Here is a 22,293-nt window from a genome sequence, read left to right as displayed (position 1 = left end):
ATATGGAATGTTTCTCCATCTGTTTGTATCCTCTCTTATTTCATTGAGCAGCAGTTTGTAGTTCTTCTTGAAGAGGTCCTTTGCATCATTTGTTAGTTGTATTCCTAGTATTTTATTGTCTTTGTAGCAATTGTGAATGGCAGTTCGTTCTTGCTTTGGCTCTCTTTAAGTCTCTTATTTGTGTACAGGAATGCTTGTGATTTTTGCACATTGATTTTGTATCCTGAGACTTTGTTGAAGCTGCTTATCAGTTTAAGGAGGTTTTGGGCTGAGATGATAAGGTCTTCTAAATATACAATCATGTCATCTGCAAATAGAGACAATTTGGCTTCCTCCTTTCCTATTTGAATACCGTTTATTTCTTTTTCTTGCCTGATTGCTCTGGCTAGAACTTCCAGTACTATATTGAATAGGAGTGGTGAGAGAGGGCATCCTTGTCTAGTGCCGGATTTCAAAGGGAATGCTTCCAGTTTTTGCCATTCAGCATGATATTGGCTGTTGGTTTTTCATAAATAGCTTTTATTATTTTGAGATATGTTCCATCGATACCTAGTTTATTGATGGTTTTAGCATAAAGGGCTGTTGAATTTTGTCAAAGGCCTTCTCTGCATCAATTGAGATAATCATGTGTTTTTTTGCCTTTGGTTCTGTTTATGTGGTGAATTACATTATAGACAATTGCATTGTTTCTATTATGATTCCTCAATTTTTAATATAGGTACAAGTATTTGGCTCCTAATTATACATTTCGTGGGCCTTCTTTATATGTTTTCTTGAACTCCACAAGCTGGAACATATAATTAGATTTTATTCTACGTAACCTTCTGCCATTTTTAGTTTACCTGATGAAATATTTAACAGGCTGAGAAGTCCAGCAGGGACATACAGAACTTCACACTCAAAAGGCTTAAGAAAAAAGAAGTTAACTGGAATCCAGTTTCATTCTGAGAAATTATTCTCCCCTTACACATGAATTTTTCCCTTCACAGTTTTTCTTTCATTATTTATAGTGAATTCCTTCTCACTCATATAATTTGCTCATTGCGGCTTCATACCTGAAAAATGTGTCCATTAAATAGGTATACTAACATTTAGTATGACCTCAGATTTATCTCTTAAAAAATGTTTCTCAAAACACTATTTGCAGAAATAAGTTACTTTTATAGATTCTTTGACATTTTATTTTCCTTAGTAAATCTAATAATATGATTAGAATTGCTCAGATAATCTTCCATCTCAAGGTTTTATTCATTTCTGATTCATTGTGTCTATTATTAAAACCAGCTGTTGATGTATTTGAACAAAGTGATTTCTGAATTAACTCTACATTGTGCTCTATAATAACCCCACTTCAGTATTATCATGGGTTGCTCCCAATTTACTTTTAGATAATTAAAGCCTCTCTTTATTTCTATCCAATTTGCCTGTTTTATTTCCCAGAACACAAGGATGTGATTTCATTCATGTTGCTCTAGGGGTCTAAAGTTGATAATCATTTTTCTACATCTGCCCTTGTCAGTGTCTGTTTGGAATCTATGTTGCTGTATCCCCACCCCTTGGCTTCCCCTCATTAGCATTCACATTCTTACTGATACATTATGTTTTTCTGCCACAGGCCATTCCTTGATGTTCTCCTATAAAGTTGGTACCTTTGCATCAGAATTATCCTAATTTCCCTAGCATATTAGATATTTTTCCTATATTGACTTGTTTATGATGATTATTTATATGTGAATGCATCTGCCTCAGAACTGATAACACCTCTAACTGAAATATGAAAAAAAGTACCTTTCTCAATACCTGAATAAGCAATCATAAGTTGGTAGATGGAGAGAACAAACTACATGTCATCATATACAAAAAGTCCTTGCTTATTTCTTGTTTTTTCTGTGATGAAAACTTGAACCCCATTAAAATGTATTTATTATTTGTTAAATAAGAATAAAGAAAAAGGAGTTTAAATAATTGTCCTATTCAATATATCCTGGAGGAGATTGTTTTTTAGAATTGTACAAATATAATTATGCATATGTATTTGAATATGTACCTATAGAAGTATAAATATTTCTTATTATTGTTATTGTTATTTTAATTTCTGAGACCAGCTTGAGCTTTGTTGCCCAGACTGGAGTGCAATAGTGAAATCATGGCTCACTGCAAATTCAGCCTCCTGGGCTCAAGAGATCATTGTACCTCAGCCTCCCAAGTAGCTATGATTACAGGCACAAGCCACCATGCCTAGCCTTACTTTATACTGTATATGCTTCATATCAATATTTAATTACTATTATCTATGGTTCCTTACCAAATACCTACTACTAAGATGACAAAATAGAATAATATAATTTTGGATGAATTTATGGAATTGCTACTTCTCTGTAGTTAGGATTTAAAACTGATTCATCTAATATGAGTTTCTTAGATTTCATAAATTCCACTGTTATTAACACTATATTTTCTAGGATTGCCCAGTGTACATTTCCTAGGTAGATGATATTATTGTGTATATATGTGTGTGTACATGTGTACGTGTGTGTGTATATATATATAGTAAAATAGGCATTGGAAAATATATTTTATGTAGCCAGGAAATTTTCATAAAGGTAAAAATTACTGTCTCATTGTGTGTCTGCATTACCTTTTATTCAATAACATTCTTATTTAATTGCTTTTTCTTAAACAGAATAGTACTGTCTACACTGAAAAAATCTATATTCCCAGAAGACAGGAAGGCGCATTTTGAGATTGTATGAATGAATTTAATGTTATATAGTGATGTAAAAACATGTCAACTTTCTCTTGAAGACACTCAAACCTCTCCATTTTCTAACAATTTTTGTGGAGCAAAAATACAACTTTCCTTTAGTTTAGCATCTTTAAAAATATATATCAGTATGATTTCCCTTTTTAAGTATAAAATTTCTTTCAGTCTTATTTTAATCTTTCTCACAGCATGTACTTGAAAAGAATTAGATTTAAAATTGCAGTGATCCAGATTTTCTTCTTACTTGCCAACACTTCCCACCATGTGGAATATATCATAAGAATTCCCATTACCAGATGTGAAGGGTTTTTTGGAAAGCTTATCTATTTTACAAAAGGTAAGTTAGAGATTAATTTTTTTTAAGCTGGAGTCTCACTCTGTTGTCCAGGCTGGAGTGCAGTGGCCCCATCTCAGCTCACTGAAACCTCCACCTTCTGGGTGCAAGCGATTCTCCTGCCTCAGCCTCCCAAGAGGCTGGGACTACAGGCACGTGCCACCATGCCCAGCTAATTTTTGTATTTTTAGTAGAAACAGGGTTTCACCATATTGGGCAGGCTAGTCTCAAACTGCTGACTTTCTGATCCACTGGCCTTGGCTTTCCAAAGTGCTGGGATTACAGATGTGACCCACCACCCCATCCCAAAGTGCTGGGATTACAGATGTGACCCACCACATCTGGCCCAGAAAATAAGGGGCCAAGTGTGGTGGGCACTCTTGAAATGTTAGTGCTCCTTTCAGTTTTTAGTAAGGGGATGAGATAGTTATTGCAGTTTTTCTGCCTTTAGAATTTCAGGCAATTGTCTCAGCCTAGGAGTAGAATTTGGATGGTGATGTCTGATAGCTAGATATTTTTCTGTAAAGTCCTTGTGGTTTAATATATTTTCTATACTATAAGCATCTCAAATATTTTTAGTACACAGGAAGACTGTAGATACTAAAATAAATAAAATTACCTCTAGCAGTCACCATAGTGACATTTCATTGTCAAAGTATAATCTTGTAATGTTTTTCTTAATGTTATGGAGGACCCAGAAGTAAGTGTCAATGAACTTAACATTTGCAGGGGAAGATTGACCTGCCTGAAATATACGCTAAGGTGGCATGTGGAAAAATCCTTTTAAAAAAGGTTTTATGTGTGGGACAATTCAGATTATGGGTTTCTTAAACAGTTTATTTGTTTCCTTTTTTAAAAAACTAGAGCCCTCTCTCTAGGTTTTTGCCTGATACAATGATTAATTTTCATGTAAAATTCTCTCAGTATTTATTACCCAATATTCTCCTTTAGTCAGTGAAAACCAGGAAATTACTAATAAAATCTGTTTATTATCCTTAATAAAAATTTAGGTCCCCAAATTACTCAGATCTCTAAACACATATTATAAACTTTTCAAACATTGGATATTTTTCAACTTGCCTTTTAAGTTGAGAAACCTCACCAATGCTTCCAAAACCAAGAATTAAGTTAATGAGTTAAGTCAATGTATTTACCTAATTCAAAACATGGTTTTTAGTTTAAAGTTTAAACAGAAAAGTTGCTTTTAACAATTTCTCTTGGCATTTAACCAGGCTAAACTGCTATCTGTCTTATTCTGTAAATGTCAGTGAAAAATGCCAACTTTGAACTAGTGACACCATATTACACGTTTGTTTGTGTGTTTTGTTGTGTTACATACAAGGATTTTCTTATAGTTTATCTCTCTCTAAGAGGCGGTGCTTTGTTAATGTGGCTGTGTACAATTTTCTGACAAGTGCTGAACCTACACTAACAAAAAATGGTTCTTATTTATGATGTGTCAAATTACTGTTCTGAGAGTAGACCTTTTAGGTTGCATTCAGCCTTTAATTTGACTGAATTTAAATGGCATAAAATGCCTTTTAGTTGGGCCTTGGCTGGCATATTATATATCTCATTTCAATGAAAAACATTCACATGCAAATATGGTTTGTTTGGAGTGAGGACAAATGCTCCTATCATGACTGATGAAGGCTTTTGATCACAGTTTTACAAACTGAAACCTTAAAAAAGAAGAGGCTATTTGGACTGGCATCTGCAATCCCATGAATTATTTAGTTCACATTATTCATAAATCTCTTTGAAGAGGGGGTTTTATGAGGATTTTAAGGAGGAATAGTCATAGCTTGTGTATGCTGTAAGTGTTGTGAGTGGCTGCCTGCATCTGAATGCTTTCTTTAAATGTTAAGTATTCTATAGCCTGGAAAGCGTGTTACCTGAGTACTCTAGCAAGTTAATCTCACAGCTGTAAGGAAATGGAATGAGGTGCCCATTACTCTTTTACTTCATCCACCAGTGGGTCTAAAAACTGGGAGGAACATAATGTGGAACATTTCCGGTAGTGTATGTATAGAGGTAGGTACAGCAAAGCTACAGAGCACAATGTCTTATTACACTTCTTCATAGCATAGCAAGCTAAAAGCCCTCCTTCCTCCGAACACCAGGATTCTTTTCTTCTCAGGGTCTTCGCACTGACGCTGTTGTCTGGAAACATTTCTCTTGCCCTAGATTTCCAACCGGCTTTGCTTCTCTGTGGAAATGATCTTTCTAAAACTTAATCCCGCTGCTGAAAACCCAGTCCTGGTTTTACACTTACGTTCTGTTTAAATTACTCATTTAAATACGTGTTTCCTTTTCTAGACAATAAAATTCCTGAAAATAGGGACTTGGATCATTTACACTATTTGTCCCAGAACAGTATCATACCTGTAATTTATAGTGCGTGTTTAATAAATGGCTGTTATATTATCTTGACTGGAATTACTCTCAGATTAGGTCTAAACAGAACACTGGATATATTTTATATTATTTCCAGTTTACAGAGAGAAGTATAACTTCGAAATTGTTTCCACATCTGAAACATTGACTGAGCAAAGGTTAATACAGAACTGCATACTGAATTTTGAACTTCTTTAGAAATCATCTATTGGCTTTCAGCTGGCATAGGGGTGCAACTCATGTTCAGACCTGGTGTTTACAGCATGAGTCAGTATGCTGAATTATAATTTACTCACTAAATTTTTAAGTAACGCTTTCTAGTTTTTGTAGTTTATACTTTAGAATACTGTCTCTTGCCCTTCTATTTAGAGTGCATGGTATTTGATAATCAATACCAGGAAGGCGATTAGACTTGATAACCTTTGATGCTACCTTCTAACTCTTGAGATTCTCTAAATCTCTGAAATCACATCAGGTGGGATTTAGGCTTAACATAGGTTCAAATGCAAATAACATGAATAAATTTAGTTACAATTTGACTATTTGAAAATCCTGAGAATTGATTATATTTTCCTTTTTATATAAATTATATTTTCGTGTAAACTGTTGGTACTTCTCAAGATGTTTATTAATATCTATAGTAGTTTATAAAATTATGGAAAATAGCATCATGATACAGACATTTTCTTTCTGAATTAAATATACTACTGTTCAATAGATAATACGAACTACTATCTGGGTACTGAAAGATATGAGGTGTGTCATCAGGGAAAGATCCCAGTGCTGGGACTTTGAACACTTGGAAAATTCTAGATATCTCTCTTATGTAGATGGATATTACAGAGAAAAATTGTTTTCTATCCCCTAAGGTCTCAATTCCCACAAACACAATTTGAAATTAACACTGTCTGACTTCAGAGCTTCTTTATGAGTCCTTTTAGAATCATAGATATGGAATCCTTTTTAAAAAATATAAAATTGATTCTTTGTGAGATTTACTAATATCAACTCTAAAAAATTTAGGACAGAACATTGTAAGGAAAACTTCTTAAGAATTCATTTTCGATTTAACTTAGTGAAGTTTGCTTGCTGTGGGTTTATCATCTTTTCCAATTTACATTCCAGATCACGTTAGTGTGTTTGAATATATCTTTCCTTTAAAATGATCGCATTCACAGGACAGATAAAACTATTTTTATTTTTCATTTTAAATGTGGCTATTACAGATATTCAACTTCAAAGCAGAATGCTCCAGTTTATGAAACAAAAAATAAACACAAACCCTAATAATGGCCTACTGTAATTTATCAGATTAGGTAATTATTAAAATATGAACTGTTATATATTATTATTATCTTACAGATACAAATTTAAAGCCTTATTACTATATGCAGCATTTGATATGTAAAATGAACATAATGACCAGCAGATGAACATTATATTGCAAGTCAAAAGCTAGCAGCTCACTTGCCTTTAGCATAGTATGAGGTAATCTTCCCACCTACACTCAGTAGCAATCTGAAGTACTGGGAAAATTAGAATCCAGAGTATATTTCTGAACTTGATAAAATTATTTTGACAACACGTATTCCAAATGACAACCTTTTGACTATAGTTTTAAATTATCTGTATCTAAGTTAGTTATAGAATAATATTACTACTAATTTTCTTGAATGAATCATGAAATCTAACTTATTGCTTTGTATTCATAATTGTTTTCATCTAGCCTTTCTCCTGAAATATCTATATCTCTAGTACTATGCTAGAGATGGAAGGCAGTTCATGACATTCTACGATATTTGTAACCTAATTTGCTTTCAAATAGTTGTATTATTCTAGAGGTGAGAGACAGTTCATAACATTCTAAGATATTTGTAACCTAATTTGCGTCCACATACAGTATACTGGTTTAGTATACCATAATTATATAGTTGGTAATGACAAGAGTTTTCATTTCTCTCCGCCATCCCCTCCACCATTTTGTCATCATACTTTCATAATGGAAACTGAAATACCTTTCCTCAAGTGATCTTTTAAACAGAATTAGTGATAAACTTTCAAAGAAATTTCCCACAAAGCAGAAGACGGTGCCACTGTACCTAATACATGTTGTGAAACTGAACACTTAAGATCATTTTCCATTTTATTTTCATATGAACTACGTACTGTTACCTATTGGCATTTTACCGATTGGGGCAGACTATGTTGGGAAGCTCCTTCCCCTCAAGTATTGTAATCATAATAATAATAATGCCCCACTCAGAATATTTAACTCAGATGAAAAATATGTTTAGTTCAGACCATGAAAAGCTTTTTTCCCCAAACACTATTATGTTTATTAACACTATATTTGGCATTGAAATATAGGTCATGTTTTATATTGAATTTCTTTTATATTTGTATATACACACATACATATATATTTTATTGCACTTTAGGTTCTGGGGTACATGTGCAGATTATGCAGGATTATTGTATGGGTACATACATGGCAATGTGGTTTGCTGCCTTCATCCCCCCATCACCTGTATCTGGCATTTCTCCCCATGTTATCCCTCTCCAACCTCCCTGCCCCCCATGGTCCCTCCCATAGTCCTCCCAATAGACCCCAGTGTGTGGTGCTCCCCTCCCTGTGTCTATGTGTTCTCATTGTTCAATACCTGTCTATGAGTGAGAACATATTGTGTTTGATTTTCTGTTCCTGTGTCAGTTTGCTGAGAATGAGGGTTTCCAGATTCATCCATGTCCCTACAAAGGACAAAACTATTCATTTATTATAACTTTTATAATACTTTTTAAATAGAATATCTTATGTCTCTAAAGTGGGTCAGACTATGGCATATTTAACATGCATTTGTTTGTATGTCTTGAAAAAGCGTTATGCTTACCACATCTTTAAGAAATGTTATGTGTATTGCTCTTGCTTGCTTTTGTGAATTTCAAATTGAGATGTAGTCATAGGAGATCTTCAGTTGTCCAACATTTGTTAAAATAAAGAGATAATTCTATCTCTTAAACCATAGTTTTGTGAGTTTTTGTTGTTTTTTTTTTTTGAGACAGAGTTATGCTCGTATCACCTAGGCTGGAGTGCAGTGGTGTGATCTCAGCTAACTGTAACCTCTGCCTCCTGGGTTCAAGCAATTCTCCTGCCTCAGCCTTCGAAGTAGCTGGTATTACAGGTGCATGCCACTACAACTGGCTAATGTTTTGTAGTTTTTGGTAGAGATGGGGTTTCACTATGTTGGCCAGATTAGTCTCATACTCCTGACCTCAGGTGACCCACCTGTCTCGGCCTCCCAAGGTGCTGGTGAGAGCCACCGCGCCTGGCCTAAACCATAGTTATACTCAATTTGTAGAGAAATCTGTCTTGCTAGCTACCCGAAAATAATTTTCTTTGGATATCCTGGGAATTGAATAGGTTATTTGAAACCACACTGAAGCAAATTAAACAGAATTCCTTAAATTATTCCAAATCGTATTCACCATTTGCACAGCTTTTCCAGAATTGACTTATCTAGTAATAAAGGGTTAGGATAACACTGAATTTATGACTGCTTGCTCGATGATTACTCGCTTGAACACAATAGGCCGGATTAGTACATGCTCCTGAGTTTCCTCTCTCTCTCTACATAGTAACATCACCTCAAAAGCTAAGTACTTCTCTAATGAAAACATTTGACTTTTTCTGTCAAATTTTGTTTTCTGTTTATCTATTTTTATTTGACCCTATTCTGCTTCTTTTCCCACCTCCTGTTACTCCCCTAGTTAAGATGATGCTCTAAACCCTTGGGATCTGTGTAATCCCCAGGTGATGGTGTCCTCCTTTACATCAGTGAATTGTAATCATCCATTACAGTCATTACAAAGCTGTCAGCAGTCAATTAACATGCTTACGAGGTGACACTTTAGTTGTATAATCACAAACCATTCTCACCACTAATTCAGAGTCCAATCATTATTCTTCCTGTAAAAAAATTATTAGTAGTATAACATGCATTTATACATTTATGTAATGTATACATTTATAAATGCATATATAATTATACCATGATGTGATTCTGTATACACACACACATATATATACATAAATTATAGTTTATACACACATACATATATGTGTACACAGAATCAGATAAATGTATAATTATATACATTTATATGTCATAAACATTCTCTCCCTATGCATATGCATATATATTTATGTGTGTGTATGCAGAATCACATAAGTATAATTATGTATGTATTTATAAATGTACACACATATATATATATGCATAAGCACAGGGAGAGAATATTTATGACACATTAGTTTTTACATGTCACATTCTGCCTTAGCATAAAAACTCTTAATGGTAGATGCCATTCCATTCTTGATTCTACATGACAATCATGACAATACGAGACCTGTGTTGGCTCAAAAATTTTTCAGAAAAGTATTATTTTGCTTTATTATTTTACAAATACCAGTTATCAGCAAAAAGTATTGTTTAATTTGCATACATTTAAATCAGTAAAATAGAATGTGTTTTAACATAGATTAGTAAGTAAAAAGTTAAAATTAAGGCAGTAACTAAATAGAACAAACAAATTAGAACTCCCTGAAAATAAAAAATCTGATGAATCTCATGGATTTTAGAAGTAGTTTTTTTTTATTTATTATACTTTAAGTTCTGAGATACATGTGTAGAATGTGCAGGTTTCTTACACAGGTGTACATGAGCCACAGTGGTTTGCTGCACCCATCAACCTGTCAACTACATTAGGTATTTCTCCTAATGCTATCCCTCCCTTTGTCACCCATCCCTCAACTGGCCCCAGTGTGTGATGTTCTCCTCTTTGTTTGCCCATATGTTCTCATTGTTCAACTCCCTCTTATGAGTGAGAATACGTGGCGTTTGATTTTCTGTTCCTATGTTGGTTTGATGAGAATGATGGTTTCCAGCTTCATCCATATCCCTGAAAAGATATAAACTCATTCTTTTTTATGACTGCATAGTATTCCATGGTGTATATGTACCACATTTTCTTTATCCAGTCCAAGACTGATGGGCATTTGAGTAGGTTCTAAGCCTTTGCTATTGTGAACAGTGCTGCAGTAAACATGCATGTGCATGTGTCTTTACAGCAGAATGATTTATAATCCTTTGGGCATATGCCCAGTAATAGGATTGCTGGGTCATATGGTATTTCTAGTTCTAGATCCTTGAGGAATCGCCACACTGTCTTCCACAATGGTTGAACTAATTTACACTCCCACCAACAGAGTAAAAGCGTTCCTATTTCTCTGCATCCTCCTCTGCATATGTTGTTTCTTGACTTTTTAATCATCACCATTCTAACTGGCATGAGATGATATTTCATTGAACTTTTGATTTGTATTTCACAATGACCTGTGATGATGAGCTTTTCCTCATATGTTTGTTTGCTACATAAAAGTCTTCTTTGGAAAGTGTCTGTTCATATCCTTTGCCCAATTTTGATGGAGTTATTTTTTTTCCTGTAAATTTGTTTAAGTTCCTTGTAGATTCTGCATATTAGCCCTTTGTCAGACGGATAGATTGCAAAAATTTTCTTCCATTCTGTAGGTTGCCACTTCACTCTGATGATAGCTTCTTTTGTTTTGCAGAAGCTCTTTAGTTTAATTAGATCCTATTTGTCAATTTTGGCTTTTGTTGTAATTTCTTTTGGTGTTTTAGTCATGAAGTCTTTGCCCAGGCCTCTGTCCTGAATGGTATTCCCTACGTTTTCTTCTAGGGTTTTTATGATTTCAGGTCTTACATTCCAATTTTTATCAATCTTGAGTTAATTTTTGTATAAGGTATAAGGAAGGGGTCCAGTTTCAGTTTTCTGCATATGGCTAGCCAGTTTTCCCAACACCACTTATTAAATAGGGAATTCTTTCTCTATTGCTTGTTTTTGTCAGATTTGTCAAAGATCAGATTGTAGTAGATGTGTGGTGTTATTTCTGAGGACTCTGTTCTGTGCCAGTACCCAGCACTTTTGGTTACTGTTGCCTTGTGGTATAGTTTGAAGACAGGTAGTGTGATGCCTCCAACTTTGTTCTTTTTGCTTAGGATTGTTTTGGCTATATGGCCTCTTTTTTTATTCTATATGAAATTTAATGTAGTTTTGTTTTTTTTCTAATTCTGTGAAGAAAGTCAATGGTAGCTTGATGGGAATAGCATTAAATCTATAAATTACTTTGGGCAGTATGGCCATTTTCATGATATCGATTCTTCCTATTCATGAGCATGGAATGTTTTTCCACCTGTTTGTGTCCTCTCATTTCCTTGAGCAGTGGTTTGTAGTTCTCCTTGTAGAGGTCCTTCACTTCGCTTTCTAAGTCTTATTCCTAGGCATTTTATTCTCTTTGTATTAATTGTGAATGGGGGTTTTGTCTTAATTTGACTCTTGTTTGCCTATCATTGGTGTATAAAAATGCTTATGATTTTTGCACATTGATTTTGTATCCTGAGACTTTGCTGAAGTTGCTTATCAGCTTAAGGAGTTTTTGGGCTAAGACAATGGAGTTGTGTATAAAATCATGCCATCTGCAATCAGAGATAATTTGAATTCCTCTCTTCCTGTTTGAATACGCTTTATTTCTTTCTCTTCCCTGATTTCCCTTGCCAGAACTTCCACTACTCTGTTGAATAGGAGTGCTGAAAGATGGCATCCTTCTCCTGTGCTGGTTTTCAAGATAATGCTTCCAGCTTTTGCCCATTCAGTATAATATTGGCTGTGGGTTTGTCATAAATAACTCTTACTTTTTTGAGATACATTCCATCAATATTTAGTTTATTGAATGTTTTTCGCATGAAGGAGTGTTGAATTTTATCGAAGGCCTTTTCTGCATCTATTGAGATAATCATGTGGGTTTTTTGTTTGTTTGTTTTTGAGACATAGTTGTGCTCTTGTCACCCAGGCTGGAGTGCAATGGCACAATCTAGGATCACTGAAACCTCTGCCTCCCGTGTTCAAGCAATTCTCCTGACTCAGCCTCCCAAGTAGCTGGGATTACAGGCACCCACCACCACTCCCAGCTAATTTTTCTTTGCATTTTCAGTAGATACAGAGTTTCACCATGTTGGTCAGGCTAGTCTTGAACTCCTGACCACAGGTAATCCAATTGCCTCATCCTCCCAAAATGCTGAGATTACAGGTGTGAGCCACCATGCCCAGATAGAAGTTAGTTTTTTTAAAATGTGCTAATAAATATTTTTTACACCTAATAGTGTTCATGTAATTTGTAACACATTCTAAAATATATATATTATATGTACCCATGAAAATTTGCCATTGACTCTATGGGGAATAACATGAAATGAAATAAGCCATCAATATGCTATTATATTCCAGTTATAGATTTAGGGTATTTCTAATATAGCTTTTTGGTTTAGTAATATAGACATAAAATATAACTTCAAAGTTTGCCCATGTACTTTAGTCATTGACAACCTTTTATTCCCATACTTCCTTTAGGCTTTCATAATAATAAATGGCTGAAACATCTAAGGGTTTGCATTTATCTTACATAGTCTCTTGTAGGGGGTGAGTTTAAGTTCTATTCTTGGCTTGAAGACTTCCCTCTGTAACTATTGGGGCAAAAGTCATAACCTTATAAGGGAATTGTAAAATAGAGCTTAAGAAAAAGAGATTTAAACATTGGTACTGACTCACTAACTTTAAAAAGATTCTTATAAGCAAAAGGAATACATATAAAAAAGATCAGGTAAATATTTTATGTATAAACTATCTGTGCTAGAAGCATGGAAAAAATAGAGAGAAAAAAATTCTTAATGCAAAATAACAGTTATTTTGATATGTATAATTAATTCAGTATTTATAAAGTGAGGAAATGGAAAATAAGTAATTATATAGATTACTTAAATCTCAAAATACACACAAATAAAGTAGGTAAAAGCTTACAATAAAGTTCTGTTTAACCTCTATGGAAACCAAATGGTTATTTTATAGTGGCAGTTAATGATATTTCATGGTTTTTGTTTGTTTGTTTGTTTGAGATAGAGTCTCGTGCTGTCACTCAGGCTGGAGGGCAGTGGCCCGATCTCCACTCACTGCAACCTCTGCCTCCAAGTTCAAGCAATTTCCCTGTCTCAGCCTCCCGAGTAGCTGGGACTACAGGTGCCCACCACCACACCCTAATTTTTTGTATTTTTAGTAGAGATATAATTTCACTATATTGGACAGGCTGGTGATATTCCATATTTTTAAAACAGAATTTCATAGCCAAAATTATTTCCATTGTGCCTGTTTGTGTTGTACATACTGTAAGCACTTTACACATATGATAAATTGACCCCATTGTATACTATTATCAATAGGAAGCCGACACTGCAGTATCTTATATACACTATCATGTTAAATCATAGGAAAAGACGTGTTGAGAAACATTCATACAGATTACCCTTTTTACCCTTGAACAACATGGGGTGAGGGCCACTGACTCCCCAGTGCAGCAGAAAATTCAGGGATAACTCTTTACTCCCCAGTAACTTAACTGCTAATAGCCTGCTGTTAACTGGAAGTCTTACTGATAACATAAAGAGTCGAGTCACATATATTTTGCATATATTTTGCATATGTATAATATACTATATTCTTAAAGTAAGATAGAGACTGGAAAACATTACTAAGAGAATCATAAGAAGGAGAAAATATATTTACTCTTCATTAAGTGGAAGAACATACATACTCTTGTATTCTTCTTATAATGAAGAATATCTCTATTCTTTATTATAAGAATCTACATCCTCATCCTCTTCATTTTGATTAGGATGAAAAGGAGGAGGAAAAGAAGGGATTGGCTATTCTATCTCAGGGATGGCAGAGGCAGGAGAAAATTTGCATGTGAGTGGACTCACGCAGTTCAAATCTGTATTGCTCAAGGCTCAACGGTACCTGAAATGCAAATACATCCGAGTTTTACTAAATATTTAGAACACTGTAACAGCTTTTTCCTGTCAAAAATTTCAAACACACACCAAAATAGGGAGAAAATATAATAAATGTTGTACATCCCAAGATTATTATGAAATAGTTTTTATTAGCATTTTATTTTGTTAAAAATCATGACTTAAAAAAATAGTCACAATACTATTATCTCATCTAAATATTAACAATAATTTCCTAATACTATGAAGTATCTAATGCTCAACTCAAGATCTGCCGTTGTCTACATGTGGCGATCAATTGATGTGTCTTTTAGATTCCTTTTCTAACTGGTATTTTTTGCCATGAAATTTATTTGTTAAAGGGACCAAATGGCAGAATTGTGTTCCAATTCTCACATTCATTATTTTACCCATTCCATCATTTGACTATTTTTTGTTCGCTGACTTTGTTGGACTTTGAAAGTTCAATGTAGAGACATGGTGATATCCCAGTTTAATTGTTGTGAAAAATTCTAATGTGGTTGTTGTGTCCATCCAAGAGGCATATAATATCTGGTAGATTCCATTTGACTGATATACCTGAGTGGTAATTATTAAAGTACTTGCTAAAATTGCAGAATGGTGATTTTCTAATCCTTTTGTTTCCTCTTTATTACCTGGAGTATTTCTATTAAGAGTGATTTCCATCCATCAGATCTTTAGTTACTCTGGAGTATAACTCCATGGCAGGTGTTTCTTTCTAAAACATTTTTAACATCATTTTCACACTTCTTTCCCTAGGATGACCTTTGTGTGATTATTAAGGAAAAAAAAAAACAAATAGTGAAAGAAACTAGAGTCACACTTTTTCAAGTCTTTTAACTCTAATGAGACTGAGAAAAAAATCTAGTACTTAGACAATGCTAGGTGAGAGTTAAGAAATATTTTATTTTCAATAAGTTTCAAATGATTGGTGAAAAAATGTGTTTAACCCTGTGTTTGATAATTAAAGAAAGAAAAAGGAGAAAGATAGGTGGTTATCTACTCCTATACAGCAGATGTTTTGATTTCTGTGTCTTGAAAGACAGTAATAATTTGCTATCTGATAAATTAGATATAGTAGCATTTCCCCTTTTCAAATCAGTGTTATTTCAATCATTTTATAAGGTAATCAAAATCATCTGTTGTTGACTAGCATTACCATGTTATATAATAGCTAATGGTTACCATATTCTGACATAGTAAATTTTAAAATATATGTGTTCAGAAGTGTGCTTTTTTCTTTTTTTCTGCTGTAAATTCACCTACAAAGGTGCTACAAATTGCTTCTGCCATGAAGCACTTTGTAGTCTTGAAATGGCATTTCTTTTCTCTGAAGCAGTTTGTTACATGATGGGTCTCGTTGTTTTCACTGTATTTATTCTGGGAAGTAGTGGCAATGCTGTTCTCTTTCATTTTAATAATTTGCACTGTGTACTATAAGAATAACTTTTCTTATAGAAAAACTTTATATTCCACAGCATCTGACAATGGCAATTTTTTTGTTTCATTTTGTTTTGCTTTATTGCAGATACATTTGAAACAAGGGAAACATGTAATATATCTGAATATGAAGTAAGGAGATCTTTGATGTGTCATTTTTTTTATCAGAAATATCTGTAGCCAGTGGCACCTTTGGCCTGAGTTTTGCTCAGGGCTGCTGGGCTCATTTTGCTCACTTGGCCAGGCAGACTGCACTCAGCTCACACTGCTGGCCTGGGTATCATGCCTGCCCAGGGTGAGTGAGGAGTGGAATGGTGAGGGGCGTGTGAGGGATCATGGGGTGCAGCTACTGCACATCGGCAGACATGCCAGCTGCTGCAGCGGGGTGGGCAGCTCCAGGTGCTGGCTTGGGCACCAGCTCTCCATGAGGCTATAGCTGGACCAGGTATACCAAAAACAGCTTCCACAGCTGGCACTGGGAAATATGGTAGTTCCTGGAAGCTTGGAGACTCTAGAAACTACAAGGCCCCAAAGAGGGAGTCACAGACTTGGCCTGGGTGCTCCCATGTCTTGACTCCCCAAAGGGTCACAGCTCTTCTTCTCTTTGCCCACAATGTGGCAAGCAAGAGGCATGTCTCAGCCCTGTTTGTATTACAGCTCTTTTAGCCTTATTTGGTGGGTCCTGAATTCTTGTCCTATACCCAGGAGGAATGATATATGCAGAAATGTATAGGGTGAGCAAGTCAAGGAGGAGCTTTATTAAGTGACGATAGTTCAGAGGAGGTCCTGGAGAGGGTAGCTCCTGTCTGCAGGCAAGGTGTCACATTGAGTGTTCAGTTCTCAGCAAAGAGGAGACCCTGGAGTGAGTAGTACCTCTCTGAAGCTGGTCTTCCCAACTTCTGCAGCTCTCAGTGGAGAGGAGACTGTGGACTGAATAGCTCTTCTCTGCAGGCAGGTCATCACATTGAATGTTCAGCTCTCAGCAGAGAGGAGGCCCTGCAGTGAGTAGTCCTCTCTGCAGCTGGTTATCCCCATGTCTGCTGCTCTTAGCAGAGAGGAGGCCCTGGAGTGGGTAGCTCCTCTCTGCAGCTGTCACAATGCAGTGGCTGCTCCACATGGGCTGCTGCTGCCATCCAAGTCATAGATATCAGGAATATCTGTCTGTTTAAAAAATAATCTCGAGCCGGGCACGGTGGTTCAAGCCTGTAATCCCAGCACTTTGGGAGGCCGAGGCGGCTGGATCACGAGGTCAAAAGATCGAGACCATCCTGATCACCATTGTGAAACCCCGTCTCTACTAAAAATACAAAAAGAAATTAGCTGGGCACGGTGGCACGTGCCTGTAATCCTAGCTACTCAGGAGGCTGAGGCAGGAGAATTGCCTGAACCCAGGAGGCGGAGGTTGCAGTGAGCCGAGATCGTGCCATTGCATCCAGCCTGGGTAACAAGAGCAAAACTCTGTCTCAAAAAAAAAAATATATAATAATAATAATAATAATAATAATAATAAGCTCTAAGTCTATTGCCTCCTCTTTTAAGAAAAAATGGTTCCTTATCTACTAATTTTTGTGAAGGAGCAAGGATAAAGGACACAAAATCCAAATAAAAATATTTCAATAAAATTCTGCATAATCTTTAAAAAAATGCACAGTGCTTTAGCTCTCTCTGCATAAATGCCAGTAATGTCTTTGCTAACTATTTACAAAATGTTTCATTGATACATACTTTCTAACAAACACTTCTAAAGGCATCAGTAAATCCAGTAAGCTCTATATTACCCCTGTATTGCAAATACTCTTAAAAATGAATGACCCTTTTGTTATGACAGTAAATGTTAAAATAAAAAGCAAGAATAACAGAATAGTCAGAATGTGACTCTATTAGTCTTGAGATAGGTGAAATTTATCTAATCTCTTCTGAGAATGCCTTCATACCCTGTTGATAGTCCCTGAACTCCATTTTAACAAATGTGGTTTAATTCTTTTTAATTCTTGGAAAAAATATTAGTTAGACAGAGATACCTCTTCCAAATAGCCAGACAGGTATCTAATTTAAAGCTGATTAAACAAAACAGTGACATAATCAATTATATTTGTACTTTACGATTATTTTTATTGATTTTTTTCAGATAAACTTTATTAATATAATGACTAACATTCATTAACCCTTCAGCATTTCTCCATAAATAGCTACGGTAACTATCTTATTATTATTATAATTTTTGCTCATATATATGTACACATTTTTCACAAAAGTAATTATGTAAAATCATAATTACATATGTGTAAAATCATGTGAAATCAACGTAATTGTCACCATTCACAATTTTTATATTATAATTCATAATCTCTGGAAATAGTAAGAATAACTGTATATCTAATAGTTACAAGTTGCTGCTTTTACTATAAAGATAAAAAATGATGTCATATCTAAATTTTTTCTCTGATTAAAATATCTTTAATTCTATTCTTCTTATTTTATCTATAAACAGTTAAAATTGTATTTTTAAGATAATTTTTAGTCACTTGGGGTGGTGCAATGTGCACTTTACAATTGACTTATAATTGGACTATGCTGACAATGGAAAAATCTTACAAGTATTGAACATGACACTTATGACAGTATTGCTGTCATCTTGGCTTCTTTTATTGAATATGCAGAGAATTATAATTGGGCTAACAAGCCTGATAGCCTGGCCTCTTTCCAATTATATTAACCTAGTCTGCTATTAGCTGCCTGAACACACACAGAAACAGGCATAATATTTTTTTTCTTTCTATTTTATATTGGTACCTGCCCAATAATCGAAGAATAAAATCTTCTATCTTCATGTAATGTTTGAGAATTGTGAATAACTTATCACCATTTCACTGATAAATGTAAAGATTTGCTTTATCCAACAAGAAATTGTTTTAAAACAATTGGTTTTAAAATTGGTTGTATCTGTTACAATTTAGATGCTAATTAATTATTATCATTCTAAACTTTATAAGGTGTTGGCATATTTTCTTTGAATTGATGTTAAAATTTTTCAAGTGATGATTTGAGTTTGAAGCAAAATTTTTCTTCAAATAAACAAGTCAATTTACTGATGCATTCTACTCTTTGCTTTGAAATTGAGACAAACACTATCTTAGTATAATCTAAAAATAAGCCATTCAGGTGTGTGTAGTATTAAAACAATACACAAAAAACAGAAGTAAATAAAAAAAAATGATGTAAAATTACATTTAATTATTTTCATTTAAAATCTACTAACATTTTACCAAGGAATCCAATTAAAAACAAATAATAAGTAAAGTTAAATAAACCAATTTGTGATTTTAAAGATGTAAAGAATTTGCAGTGTATTAATTGTATTCTGTGCTGTCCTTCTTCTCTTCCTTTTTTTTTTTGTCTTTTTCCAGTTACCTCTTATTTTAGAGTATGCAATGTACTTGCACACATTCTCCCTAAATAGTTCCAAGCCTTCCCTTGCAATATTTAAGTCTTCATCTTTGTCCAGGAGTTTCTGAGTAGAAATATGAAGACCATCTGGAAATTTACATCCTGAAGAAATAAAGCACTACTACAGTGCAAAAAAAGATATGCCATAAAGAAGTGTGTGTCAAAACTCTTATTAGCAAAAGACCAAAATACAACAAAATGCCCCCAAACCACAAATATGTTGATAATAGGAAATAGTATTATTCTTCATATAAACTACAGAAAAATATGCAACTATTAAAATGAATCAGTTAGCACTCTGTGTATTAACCTGGAAAATGTGGAGAAAGCAGACTGCAAATTAATGTGTATAGTATAGTCTTTTCTGGAAACAAAATGCACACAATAATTTTTTAGGTTTTTATAAAACCTGCAATTTTTATTTTTTAACATTGATAAATTGCTGGCGTTGATTATCTCAGATGCTGACACTGGAAAGGGAGAGGCAAATTGTTTACTTTGCTATGCCACCTGTAATTTTTGATATGTATCAATTTTGTCCTTAAACAAGCTGAAGCATTACATTCTTTAAAGCAATGTAGATTTTTCGATGAAGTTCAATTTTAAAACTTAAGATTTGATATTAAACATTTTAGTGAATAATGGGCTTTAAATTTTATGAATTATTGCATCATACTTTGTAAAAATACCAAAGAACAGCTAATAGTTACACTTTGAATTTTAAGTTACTTAAAAAAATCTTCACATTAATGTTGTTATTAGTATTCTCCCACTCTATGTCCATTTTAAAGCTGTGGAATGAAAGAGTTTGAATGGGTCAAGTACTTAATCCAGATTTTCTGAAATAATTCTGCTTTTACTTAAGGTGTTTTTGTCTGGTAAAAAATGTATTATTTTAAAAATAGGATGTTCATTTTAAAATAAAGTGCAGAAGATATATGCAAATAGGCAGTTTTTGTGATTGTAGATGAAAACTAAAATTATCTGTAAGCATCCTGGTATGTACATACACTTTCTAGTTTTTTTTTTGTGCTCTAGGAAACCTGAAAAAATGAAGTGGAAATTAAAAGTTTTCATGTGTAGTTCACGATTTCCAGATCTAAAATCTGTATTAAATTTTACTAAAGGTCAGTCCACGAAACTAGAGACTGAACATTTCCCAATTAGGAGATGAGCTACTTCCTCCTTAACATCATTTAGAAAGCCAAAAAAACACTTCTGCTTTTGTCAATCTTCATTTTTACATGGTAAATCAAAGTAGAATATAACTTCAAAAGTATTTAGAGCTATCTAATTACGTATTTTGAATACCAGTTTTCCTTTGAGTAAGGGACTGTCCTGTAGGACTGTTTTAATTTTCTTGTTAACTTTACTTCTGCCCTAAAGAATGTTTATCACTAGATATGAGCTTATATTTCAACTTATTAATGGAAATAATTCCATTTAAAACAGTAGACTTTTCTAGTCTCGTGGTTATGTGGTCAACCAAGTACCAAAATAGCTGGAGTTTAATGAACCATATAATTTTTATTTGGCTTTGTAGAACTGATTATTGCAATTTAGTGAGTGAATCAGTTTCTTAAATCCCAATAGCTAAAGGTAGTATTCTACAGCACAGACTCTGGATTCAGATACATACAACTAGAATCAAATCCCAAATTTTCTTCTTTCCAGATGTGTCATTTTCAGCAGGTAATTTCTTTCTCAGTCCCAGTTTCCACATCTATGAGGCAAGGACAACAAAACTTATCTCTCAAAATTGTCATTATTAAGTTGTAGAGTACCTCTCAAGTTTGTCATTACTTAGTGGTAAATGTATGGAAAGTCAATCTCTGGCATTTAATAAGCACCCAAATAATGGAAGTGACCTACTTTTCTAAGTTACTCAAATATCGTGGGGTTACAATCTGATTGTTAAATAGTATTAAACATACTTAAACTACATATAGTTTAATTGATTACTAAATAAAATTTAGAGTTAAGAAGAACTTAAAGAATGTATACATTCCATTAAAAGAATATAGTGACTTGTAGTGTTTGAGTGCGTGGCTCCTGTCTGCTCATACTTTTTCCTACTCAAGGATCTCAATCATAACACTAATGAAATGTAACACTTGCCATTTTCTTTCTTAGTCTGTTGATCATGTAATCTCAAATGTACTCTTCAGACTTTAATAGCAATAACATCTCTGCTTTCTTACTGGTTACAGACTCTCTCTAATATCTAATATGTTTGTTCTCTTCTTGTGCAACCTTTCCTTGGTACCAGCGGCTGCTTCAAAGAATAAAGTTAAAGGTGAGCTCCTATTTATTCTGCATGACTCGTCATCATTCATTTTTCAGCTCTGTCTTCTAAGTTCTCCTAACCGATAGAGCCAATTCTGTTGGTAATAATATTATTTCAGTGTATAGTTATTGTTCATAAATTCCTAAAATACAAATATCAGTCCTTTCAGTTATCCAGTTTCTGAGACACATTTGCATGATTGTTTGTGAGTTTGTTTCCTTGTGTCACTTCCCACTTTGTTCCTAAGTATTTCAAAGTGGAATCAAGTACTTTTGTGCACGAACATTTTGCATGCGGACCTTAGTTTCCATGAGAAAATTGAGAATTGGAAAAAATACAGCATAAAATAAAACTGATGGAAAGTCTCAAAATTGAGCATGTTTTTATAGAATTGTGTGAGAATAAAATTTAATCCTCTGAAACTGAGTATTATAAGCGACAGTTTTCTATTTATAATTCGTTTTGATTTTTTAGTTGCATTAAGTTTGACTTTGCTAGAAACCTGAAAATGTATTTTCATGATAGAGGATGCACATGTCCAATCCTGAACATATCTCCTTGGAAGGAAAAATACTTTTGGCTCCAGGTGTCCCAATTTTTATGGGTTTGAAAAATTCAAATGTATATATGATAATATATCATAGATCTATCATTTATGTATTTCAATTTCATTCTCTTTAGAGCAATC

The 22,293-nt window shown here is 34.1% G+C and overlaps 1 protein-coding gene across 4 annotated transcripts in view; it reads left to right on the top strand.

Moving 5' to 3' along the window:
- Window positions 1–22,293, top strand: part of CADM2 (cell adhesion molecule 2) — a 1,112,757-nt gene that overhangs the window by 741,297 nt on the left and 349,167 nt on the right. For 2 of the 4 annotated variants that reach the window (XM_008986459.4, XM_035283214.3), the window contains exon 2: window positions 21,588–21,614. The exons of the other annotated variants lie outside the window; for them this stretch is intronic. In XM_008986459.4, the coding sequence (XP_008984707.3) occupies window positions 21,588–21,614 (27 nt within the window). The remainder of the gene's footprint in view (window positions 1–21,587; window positions 21,615–22,293) is intronic. 4 annotated transcript variants of the gene reach the window in all.

Source organism: Callithrix jacchus, chromosome 21 (genome assembly GCF_049354715.1).
Source record: "Callithrix jacchus isolate 240 chromosome 21, calJac240_pri, whole genome shotgun sequence".
NCBI lineage: Eukaryota > Metazoa > Chordata > Mammalia > Primates > Cebidae > Callithrix > Callithrix jacchus.
The sequence above is the reverse complement of the archived record's forward strand: the minus strand, read 5'-3'. Positions and strand labels throughout refer to the sequence as shown.